At 44.0% G+C, this 11,771-nt stretch overlaps 1 protein-coding gene across 1 annotated transcript; it reads right to left on the minus strand.

Annotated features, from left to right (window-relative positions):
- Positions 1-326: 326 nt before the first annotated feature.
- LOC106148002 (endogenous retrovirus group K member 5 Gag polyprotein-like) lies at positions 327-1,441 on the minus strand. Its single transcript, XM_013511763.1, has 2 exons — positions 802-1,441; positions 327-670 (listed from the first exon to the last, which is right to left on the minus strand). Exons 1-2 carry the CDS (start codon positions 1,433-1,435, stop codon positions 444-446), a joined length of 861 nt encoding a protein of 286 aa, XP_013367217.1. The 5' UTR covers positions 1,436-1,441; the 3' UTR covers positions 327-443.
- Positions 1,442-11,771: the final 10,330 nt, after the last annotated feature.

Genomic DNA, 11,771 nt, shown 5'->3' on the forward strand with positions numbered 1-11,771 from the left:
TGTAAGCCACAGGCAGATCTAATCCTGTATTTTGTAATTTAACAGGCATATAAATAAAAAATCATTATTAGCATTTCATTGAGATCCAGCTTAACCTTTTTTTTTTTTTTTTTTGTCATGAAACGAATTTTTGTAATCTCTACCAGCTGGGACAAGTTCATCTCTGTAATACCTTTTAATTTCTGTAGCTTGTGACACTTTTGTCACCTTGTAGGTCAGTGGGATGACGAGCTACAGAAAGAAATCCTTTTTGAAGCCTGACGATTTTTTCTGTATTTAATCTCATTTGTTTCTCAGTCACCTTTAAGAAATCCCTTTATTTTTTGAAGAAATTAAGGTTAACATCTGTTGACAATCACCCCAGGTGGGGCGGTAAATCTCAAACACCGCTTTTAGCAAACTAATAGAAGTCCGAGTTTACTCTAAGAGGAGGGGATTTGAAGTTATCCAGTTACAAAATGAGGATTTCCTCCCAGCTTCTCCACAGGAAAAACATTTCTGCTTATTTTTTGAGATAGAAATTGTTTAACCGTAAAGCCCTGTAGGGTGGCAGCCATAACAAGTCCCTGCTGATAAGCAGCCCCAATGTCAGAACAAAGACGTATATATCCTGTTAAGTCCGTTTTTTTCTTGTAGGGCCTAATTGCTGCCTGACATGCAGCATTAGCATTTTTATTTTTATTTTTATTTTTATTTTTGGTTTTTTTTTTCCTCCGGTACCGGGAACCGAACTCACGACCTCGCGCTTGCCAGGCAGGCGCTTTTGCCGCTGAGCTAAATCCCCAGCCCCTGCATTAGCATTTTTAAAGGCTAACTGTCTGACAAAGTCTGTACCTGCCTCTGCGTTGCCGAAAATTTTGTTAGCTGCGGTAATTAGGCGGTGAACAAAGTCTGCAAAAGGTTCCTCAGGCCCTTGCTTAATGCCTGTAAGAGAGGAACTTGTCTCCCTCTTTGCGGGGAGCTTTTTCCAGGCCCTGGTGGCTGCTGTTTGAATTTGAGCAAAAAGTCCTACATCAAACTGCATTTGGGCGGGATTGTCTGCGTGAGGACCTTCTCCCACTAACATATCAAAATTCCATCCATTGCCAGCCTGTGCATTGCGTCTGGCAGTCTCTTTACAGTTTTCTATATATTCTGATTTCCACAAGAGATAATCCCCCCCTGAGAGGGTCGCTCGAGCTAACGTCTGCCAATCTATAGGTGTGAGCCACTGGTCAGCTATGGAGTCCAAAATAGCGGTAGTATACGGGGCAGTGGCTCCATATTGAGCCACAGCTGCTTTTAACTCTTTCAGTACTTTGAAATCGAAACCAGTATGATTATGAAAGACCTGACCTTGGGCGTTTGTTGTCTCGGTTACTGGGAACACCTCCCTCTCATCTAATGTAGAAACAGAATCAAAAAGAGGGATGCATTTGGAGCCTGCGCTTCTCATGGGCGGTTGCTGCCTGAGGGGGGCTCCGGATTTGGTCACATTATCAAACTTAGATTTTCCTATTTTTAGGCTTTCTAGCTGGGCTATCAAGTCTTGATGTTCCTTTTCTAATTTTATTTGTTCCTTTAACAGCTCTATTTTGTCCCTAAGTTCCTTTCTGGGGTCAACAACCAGACAATCCAAGGGAGGAGCAGTAGGATTGTTGCAGTATGGCGGAGGACGTGGGGCATTAGTTAACCAATCAGGATTATGATATCTGGCAGCCCCTTCTGCTAAGTCATCCCCATTAGTATTATCATCATTTACAATGGCCCCCAAAGAGCTTTGTAAATCAGGATATATCTTATTTTTGGGTTTGGCTGTGTGAGTCCCTCTAAATCACAAGGCTTGGGTTTTTCCTCTAGGGCTATTTTAGTTTCTAATGTGTTTGCCCCTTTTCTTTCTTGCTCTGAAACCTTTGTCTTTAACATGAGACTCGGACTCTTTGGCGGGTCCGTACTTTTAGTAGTTTCTATAGTATTCTCCTCAGAATCACTCTCAGAGGACATGAAGTCCTCATCCCCATCAATTATTTTAGTTTGTTTCTTATCTTTGTTTTCTAAATCAGTTTTTTTTTCTTTAAATTCTCGTAGTAATATATACTCTGCTCTTTTAACTACATTAGCAGCTACTGGGTCAATGAGTCTCTGTGATAGAACTTCATCTATCACCTTCCAATAAGAAAAAATAGTTCTAGGGACCCTTTCGGGTCCAACGGTGTCATAATGGTCTTTGAGGGCAAGACCGACCCTTTCCCACCGTTCTGTGTTGATAATTCCTTCAGCAGGAAACCAGGGGCACACTTGTTCAATAAAGTCAAAATACTCACACAAACCCTTAATTTTAACCTTTACTCCTCGTGCCTTTAAGACTTTTCCTAAGCCTTGAACAAACATTTCATATTGACTTATTTCTTGTCCTATAATCGCTGTTCACTTACCGAGGTCCAGAAAGCATAGCAGGTTCCCACGCGATCTCATCCTCTTTCTTTCACTTTTATTTTTGCCGGCCTCTTGAACAGCGTCCGTCACTAAATTCCCCCGTGCTGGAGCCCGACGTTGTGGCGCCACTTGTCCCGACCTGCAGGTACAGACAATGTGAACCCTAGAGGGGGAGTGGGGATTATAAAGGGACAAGAGACAGGAAGAATGGAGACAAGACAGTGCTCTGATCAAGTCTCGTTTATTAGCGGGAAGTGCCGTGCTTATATACGGCATGGAGAAACATGGAAGTTCTAAGGCGGGAGTAACCAAGTAACCCGACAAAGCGGGAGTAACTAGGTAACGGTGGGTGTCCTAGTTCTTGAGGCGGGAGTAGCTAGGCAACGGTAGGCAGTCCTTACTTAAAGGGAAAGGCACGTAAGACGGCTACTAATATACGATGGAGGTCAGTCACGGTCTCCTACAGTGCCAGACTGGGTCTGAGCAGGTTCAGGGGTGGAAATAAGGAACTGAAATCACTCTTTGTGAAGAAGTTTGCAGGTGTGGGAAAATGCATCAGTAAAGAGCTTGGAAAAGTTTATTAGGCAGAGATTTGGAAACTCCAAGTGAAGTGCAGGCGCTCAGAGAGATGAGACACACTGCCCTGGGAAATTTGTGTGTGTCCGCCGTGGAAATGTGTGGAATTTGATACTCTGTAGTCTAGTCCTGTCCCGAGGGTGGGAGGGGATGGCCTACCCACAGTAAGATAATGGTCCAGTTATACAGGAAACCCCGATTCACAGGCGGAAAAGTGATCTATTTACAGGTGAAAGCGAGCCATTTGCAAGTTAGAAAGGGAAAGGCCGAACCTTTTGTAGGTGAAAGGGAATTGCCCAGGCTTATTCTGTTCTGGGAGAAGTGAAGGACAAACAAACAAACAAACCTGGAGATTCTGTCCTGAAGATGCAACTTTCTTTTTTTTAAAAAAGCATGATTTTTCCTTCTGCCTAGTTTTTATGTCTTCTATCCTACCTCAAGACTGTTTTCAGGGTTTGGGATGCTGGAGTCTCCTTCTAGAGGTGGTTTCTAGGTTTTTTCTGTCCTGAGCAAAGAACCAGCCAAGACGAGGTGAACAATCGCAAGGTTTTACATTTATGAAAGGCAGTAAAGGAAAGAGGCCCTGCAGGGCAGGTCTGGGCCACGTAAGGGTAGGAAAACAAGCTCACTCTACAGGGTGGGAGCAGACCACCGTGCAGGAAAAGCACAGAGGCGAAAAGCTCAGGGTCAGCTGTCCTTTTTGTATCTCCCACTCCTCGGGCTGACGGCAGGTCTGGGAGTTCTCAGGAGGGGTCCACGCGCAGAGCCTGGGAGCTGTTCTGTGCACACGTCCTGGGATTTGTACCGAATAGGTGACTCCTACCTCCTGAGCTGGTTTAGCCCTGCCTTATTCTCCTGCCTCAAGCCCATCTCAGAAGAAGACACAGAACATGCTTTTATTGAGGAACAGGTTAAGAGGCCAGGAATTTGTCCTCTGTCCCCACGGTGGTCTCTGTCGAAGAGGCGGGAGAGGAGAAAGAAGGAAAAGTAGAAAGGAGGCAATGAAAATGATCATTTTAAGTTGCACTTTTAAGAAAACGGCAGCTTCCGGACACCACCAGATTTACTCAGATTATAATGCCCTTTTCACCTCTCAGCCTGTTTTTCTTCTAGTTCCTCACTCCTAGATCCCTAAGAGTGTTAAAGATATAGCAAGTCTATAACTGTGGCTTGTGTTTTTCTTCTGATACTACAAATCCATAAATTCCAAGGACTTCCGCCCTCAAAGAAGCAGTACTGTTAGTTGGGTACCACATCTCCAACCTTCAAATGTTGCAGATCTCGGGATCAGACCGGAGGGATGGCACGGCCCTGGGGAACTTTGGAAGGCCGACAGCTTTATTACACTAGCGGACTGGGGGACCCTGAGGTGCAAACCACCAGCCCTGTCTTGGAGTAAAACAGTTACCTATATAGAGTTTAGGAGGAAGTACAAAAGGCAGATAACAGGAGAGTCTACAGTGGGTTACATATGTCTTGTGGTACATGTTAGGCAAAATTTATCCTATGTAGGCTAATTGGGGTTACTATCACATAACAAGGAGGTCCAGACTATGGTGAGCAGGAAGAATAAAATGTTGTCTAAGACTGCGCCGAGCTGTCCTTGAGGTGATGTCTTTGAAAATGTTGAAAGCAAGCACAGCATAACAGGATGCACCCCCGGCTGAGCCACACTCACCTTGCAGCTGGCACTGGAATGTTCAGGCTCCTTAAGGTTTTTAATTCTCTAACTGTGGGAACAGGCTGCACGTCGTCGCAGTTCCATCCTTTTTTTTTTTTTTTTCCTCCTCAGTTCCATCCTTGTATAGTGTTAGAAATACAAGTTTTAAGATTTCCTTTACATTTAAAATTGCCTCAGAGGCTGGGGATTTAGCTCAGCGGCACAGCGCCTGCCTGGCAAGCACAAGGTTGTGAGTTCGATTCCTGGTACCAGAACCCCCCCCCCCCGGGGCAAAAAAAAAAACCAAAAAGCCTTAGCCCGGAGGGGTGGCACATGCCTGTAATTCCAGCAGGAAGCTGAGGCAGGAGGATTATTGCGAGTTCGAGACCAGCCTGGGGTCAAAGCCAGCCTGAACTGCATAGCGAGACCCTGTTTTTTGTTTTTTTTTTAAATTTCCTCTACACAGATATGTACAAATACCTTCCATTTTAACCTAGTTGATAATAGCCAGACGTTGTTTTAACCCACTAAGAAGCCAGCTGACCTTAAGAAAACACACACTAGTAAATGATAAGTAACTCAAAGAAATGTGTGATTCCATAGCTGTTGGCCTACAGTGAGGCAAAACATTCAGGCCGAAGGTGCATGAGAGGAAAGCTGCTTGCCCCCGAGGCAGCCAGGAAGCAGAGAAGGTGAAATACCACCCTGAGCCAATCACCTCCAAAGGCCTGCCCGCTGCCAACCAAGCTTGGCACATGAATTTAGAGAACACTTTACGTTTAAACCAAAACAGTACCCATTTCAAACTGCAGCTTCTCTACTCCACAGAAGAGGTGATGCTTATCCCGAGTATGGTGTTTATCATCCCTACACATGTGTTTATACTCTTACTGTAGTGTACTGTATTATTCTTTATGTTTCAGTTAGATTGTGGCCGGGGGTGGTGGTGCACACCTGTAATTCCAGCACTGGGGAGGCTGAGGCAGGAGGATTGCTGCGAGTTTGAAACCAGCCTGGGCTACAAAGTGCACTCAAAGCCAGCCTGAACTGCATAGGGAGACCCAGTCTCAAAAAGACAAAAAAAAAAAAAGAAGAAAATAAAATTAGATTGTGTTGGGTTTTCTGTTCCTTAACAGTTTTTAGGAAGAAGAAAGGGAGGAAGAGTTGCTCAGCAGCACCGAGTACAGAGAGCACCAGGAGGCACAAGAAGGCTCTTTTAGGTTAGGATTGGCACGCACTGGTTGACTTTGCGGGAAGAGCTCCTCTCTGGAAGCTTTAGTTCCTGTGTGAGGTCTTTCGCCGGATCTTGGAACACAATTCACAAGACAGGTGATGGGCAAAAGAAAAGCATTAAAGTTTTGTTAACTTTCCCTGCGTGTGGAGATGGTGTCAGGCGAAGTCTGAAGGAAGGACGCTTTCACACTTTGCGGACAGCACGTTTGTGAAGGCATGACAGGACAAACGGGTACCCGGACTGCGGAAGTAAATTTTAGGGACGTAGCCAGGGAGTAGGTGGGGGCGGGGTAAGGGGCAGAGGTAGACAAGGCTTACTTCCAAGAGCTTGCTGTTCGGTTCCCTGTAGCCCTCATTATCAGTCTTGGTGACCAAGGTCATCGTCCAGCGTTGGGAATGTGTCTTAGCCACCACGCCCGGCTTGTTTTTCTTTTTTCTGTCTTTTTTTTGTATCGGGAATGGAACTCAGGACCTTGCGCTTGCCGGGCAGGTGCTGTGCCGCTGAGCTATATCCCCGGCCTCTTTTTTTCTTTTTAAATTTTTTTTTTTAAAATTTTGAGATAGGGTCTCACTTAGTTGCCCAGGCTGCCCTCCGATGTTCGATCCTTTTGTCTCCCGAGTAGTTGGGGTTATGAGGCCATGCCGCTGCACCCAGTGTCCCCAAAGGAGCCTCATGGCTTGCTGCACATAGGGAAAGATGGGCTAAGCAACACTTTCTGAAGTTACAGTTCCTCGAGGAATTTCAACCTCAAATAATCAATGTACCAACTTGGCATGTTTGCTGTACTCCTGTGGGGATGGTGCAGTTTGGGGCCCAGATTACAAGGAGAGAAGGCCAAATGAGATGATAGAAAAAGGGGGGCAGGGACCCAAGGCCACTCCTGGGAAGCCTGGCGACAAGCAGAAAGTGTCAGGGTGGGCATGTGACACTTTGGACTTGAATTTGTGATCCACCTGCCTCAGCCTCCCGAGTGCTGGGATTACAGATGTGTATCAAATAAAATGCTAATTTAATGAATGGATGGATGGTCATCTGAGGGCCTCTTATAGGAGTCAGCAGAAATCTCCTTGGTGCCTATGAAGTAGCAATTCCAATTTTGGGAAAGAACTCACAGCCAAAAAACTACCAACATGCAAGGTTATATGTCCAAGAATATTTATTGCAGGTTTATGTGTATTGTCTGAAATCTAGAAACAAACCTGGAAGTTTTCAACAGAAGAAAGATAGAGAACAAAAAACCAAAAAGGCAAAAATACAAAACACAGTACAAGCCAAGCATGGTGGTGCACTCCTGGAGTTCCAGCAGTTGGGAGGCTGAGGCAGAAGAGCTGCAAGTTCGAAGTCAGCCTGGACTATATAACTACTACTGCATAACCACACCTGCATGTCCATATTTATCAAGGCACTATTACCAGGTTTCAGATGCTGGAGTCTTCTCAGGTGATGTCTAGATTCTTTCTGTTTTAAAGAATTGCTCAAAACAAGCATAAATGGGGCCAAAGTTCACATTTATTAAAGATAAGAAAAAGCAGCCTCTGCAGAGTGAGTTTAGGCCAAGTAAAAGTAGGAAAAAAGGAAAAAAAAAACCACTCTACAGGTGAGAGTGGACTATTGTGAAGAGATACTATGGTGAGCGCTTAATGGCTACTGTCTTTTTTTCACTTTTCCCGTGCTAATATTAAGTCCAGGTCATCCTATCAAAAACCCTCTCAAGTTCTCGCGAGAAGTCCAGGGGCCAGGCACGGGAATTGTTCTGTAAGTGACCCAGGATTAACAGGTCATATCTGTTTCTACTAGTAGATTTAGCCAGACCCTACCTTCTTGCCTTAGACCTGTTCACAAAAGCCAGTGTGCGGAATCAGCCTAGATGCCCACCAGTGGCTGAACGGATAAGAAAAATGTAGTGTACATATAAAATGGACTATTAATCAGCCATAAAAAAAATGAAATCAGTGCTCGGGAGGCTGAGGCAGGAGGATTGCTGTGAGTTCGAGGCCACTTTGGGCTACCAAGTGAGTTTAAGGCCAGCCTGAACTGCACAGCTCGAAACCCTCTCCCACCCTAAAAAATCATGTCATTTGCCAGAAAATTGATAGAACTAGAGATCATGTTACGTGAAATAAGTCAGACTCAGAAAGACAAGCACGTTTTCTCTCATATGTAGGATCTAGGGGGAAAACATGACAGTAGAAGAGGGAAGGGGGAGGGGCCAGAGGAAGGAGGGAGGGTAAGAAAGAGTAATAGGCAGGTGGGTACAATCAAAGCACGCTGTACGCCTGCATGGAGATGTCATAAAAAACCATGATCTTACTCAATTAACACATGCCGGTAATTATAATAGAGAGTTATTAACTGGAACAGGGGATTAGAGTAATAAAGGATTGGCTAGCAAGATGCCAAGAGATGTCTAAAGAATATAGGACGCAACCACTGCCCCTCTCATGGAGACGGCACATCCAAGAGAGGACGCCCTGCCCTCCAGCTGGATGGAGACCGTGTTGGAGAGGACATGACTGCGGGTCATTGAGAAATGGAAGAGAAATCAATGGAGCGTGGTGGAAATCTGGAACCTGGGGGCTGCTTTCCAGGGTGCTGGGGAAGCTCAGGCTTTGTCTTTTCTACAGAGCACCCGAGGGAGCAAGCGGAGGAGGCTGCCGTGGGTGCTGCCCACTGCCGTGCACTGCCGCGGCCACGGGGCTGCAGAGACCGTGTCAGGCAAGCACACAAGAGTCAGGTGAAGGGGTGCACACCTGTATCCTAGCTGCTGGGAGGCTGAAGCAGGAGGATCCCAAGTTTGAGGGCAGCTTAGCCCTTCCTGGATTCAGTCCCCAGTACTGAAGTAAAACAAAGCAAAAATCCAAAAACAGGAAGTAAGTCTCCTGTATCCTCAGTAACTCTCTGCCCCCCATACCGACAAACCTTTGGGATCATCTGCAGAAGAAGATATTTCAAGGGCCCAGAACTATTTTTTCACAGGCAGGTGAATTTGGAAACGAGATAATAAATGGGTATAACTGGCACTGTAAGGTTCTATGCACAAAGGAATTTATTGCAGGATGACTTGTAATGGCTAAGACCTAGAAACAAAGACGTTCTCAGTAGGAGAAGATTGATTTTTTTTTTTCTTTGTTTTTTTTCTCCGGTACCGGGAACCGAACTCACAACCTTGTGCTTGCCAGGCAGGCGCTTTGCCGCTGAGCTAAATTCCCAGCCCCTGAGAAGATTGATTATAACCACCACAGTACCCTCAGTGCATGGGCTGTTGTGGCAGCTACTTTTAAAATGTGCTACATATGTATCCATTGCTCTTGAGGGATTTATTTATTTATTATTGATTTATTTTTCGAGGCAGGGTCTTACTGTGTAGTGCAGGCTGGCCTTGGACTTGCTTATGTAGCCCAGGCTGGACTCAAACTCATAGCAATTCTCCTGCCTCAGCCTCCTGAGTAGTGGGAGTACGTGGTATGCCACCATGCCTGGTTCTTTGGAGGGATTTCTGTGAGCTTTGGCTAAATGTTTTAAAAATTCAGATTTTATTGTTATTTATTTATTTATTTATTTATTTATTGTTTCTTTTGAGACAGGGTCTCACTATGCAGTTTGTTTGAGATCACTTTGTAGCCCAGGCTGGTCTCAAACTCGCAATGATCCTCCTGCCTCAGCCTACCGAATGCTGGGATTACAGGCGTGTGCCACCATGCCTGGCAAAAATTCAGATTTTAGAGAAGAGCACATGATTCTATTTTTGTGACATGAAGAAAGATTAAACCCCTCATTGATATATTTGAGTATGCTGGAGTGAGCAAAGATAAGAGGGAAGGGTGGAAGGAAAGAAGAAAGAATGAGATTCTAAAAAAAATCTTTGAGCAAAATATAGGGAGAAAGTATTGGAGAAATAATGTAAAAATGGACTAAGTGTATTTATTGCCACATGTTCTTTATAAAGGCAAAACCATAAAACAAAAATCAAAAAACCAGAGACAGCTTAAAATTTGTAGATAGCTACAAATTAACTGGAGTATGCATATATAACAGATCCTCTATAGCCAGAAAGTGCTGCTGTATGTGAAATAGTGCTTAAAATGTATGCTGATAAATGACAAAGTTGATAATAGCATGATTGTATTTTTGTGACATGAACTCATGACCTCAGCCTTGCCAGGCAAGTGCTTATGCCGCTGAGCTACATCCCTGGCCCCTATGTCTTTATATATGTGTAAAAATGGCCCAGACGGCTCAGCCTTAAAATGATAATGGTAGTTATTTGTAGTTGTAAGAGTATGGGTGTTAGTTCTCTCTACTTTCTGACTTTTTTTTTTTCCATTACCGGGAACCGAACTCATGACCTTCCCAGGCAGGCGCTGTGCCACTGAGCTAAATCCCCTGCGCCCTACTTTCTGACTTTTAAGTGATCTTTCAATTGGGTGATAACAAACATAGTGAAAAGTAAACCAGTCACAAGCAAACAGATCAATGCATTTCCACAAAGTTCACATGCTCGTACAAGCAGATGAAGAAAACACATTACCACTACCCTCAGACCCACTTCCCCAAGCTCCTCAAAAAAAAAAAAAAAAAAAAAAAACAACCACCATATTGATTTCTAACAGCATACACCAGTTTCGTCTAGTTTTGAATTTTATATAAATGAACTCACATAGTATATCACCTTTTGTGACTTCTTTTGTTTGGGATTGTGAGATTCATCTCTATTTCTGTGTATAGTTTTGTTGGCTCATTTTCATTGCTGTATAGCATCCACTGCATAGATATAACACTTTTTTTTTTTGGTCTTTTTGAGACAGGGTCTCACTATGCAGTTCAGGTGGGCCTTGAGCTCACTTTATAGCCCAAGCTGGTCTCGAACTCACAAAGATCATCCTGCTTCAGCCTCCTGAGTGCTGGGATTACAGGCATGTACTACCACGCCTGGCATAACACAATTTATTTATTCTCTGTTAATGGACATTTGTGTTGTTCCTAGTCTGAGACCACTATAAACTGTGTTGCTATGAATCTTCTTGAACATATTTTTTGGTAAATATATGTAAATGTTTCCCTTGGGCTTATTTCTCCCTTTATTTAATTAAATAAATTTATGTATTTATTTACTTTGGTGCTGGGAATTGAACCTAGTGTCTCCAGAATGCCAGGCAAACACTGTACCACAGAGCATGTCACCAGTCTTCACCTTTACTTTTAATGAGCACAAATATTTATTGAGTATTCAATGCAGGCAAACACTAGAACAGAAGGTTTTAAGGGCACTACACGTCACTTCATTTAATTCTTGCGGTTTCTGCAACTGAAATTACTTCTCTCCATTTTACAGTAAGGAGAGTTTAAGCAACCAACTCAGAGTCACACAGCTAAGGAGAAAGGATTCGGATCCAGTTAGTCTGATTAGAAACCATGCAGACTAATATCACCACTGTATTGACTAAAAAACCACGCTGTGTTTTCAAAGGAAGAAAAAGCAAAGAAAAAAGCCTAAACCACAAAGGTCCTTATAATGTTGGCTACTGATAGCCTTTGACAGGGATTCCACTTTGGACCTGAGCTGACTTCCGGGGAAACAAGTCTTGGCAACTTTTAGGAAGAATGAGAGATTTGGGGTTTAAAAAGAGCCTAAGAAGCTCTGACCATGATCACCTCACCTTTGTGCTCAAACACCTCCTGGGATGGAAGTTTCCTGTTCCAAATAAACAAAGAAAAATCCTTTCTTCTCTTTTTGTGTGTGTTGGGAAGAAGCAGGGTGAAGTGCTGAGGTTTTGTTATGGAACCGGTACCAAACCGAATGGAAAACACTCTGCACCGAGGAGTTGGAAGGCAATCAATTTTATGCTCCCAAAGCATCAGCCCAGAGCTGGCTTTGGGCTTAGTTTA

Source organism: Chinchilla lanigera, unplaced genomic scaffold (genome assembly GCF_000276665.1).
Source record: "Chinchilla lanigera isolate Chin_1 unplaced genomic scaffold, ChiLan1.0 scaffold00013, whole genome shotgun sequence".
In the NCBI taxonomy this organism is placed as follows: domain Eukaryota; kingdom Metazoa; phylum Chordata; class Mammalia; order Rodentia; family Chinchillidae; genus Chinchilla; species Chinchilla lanigera.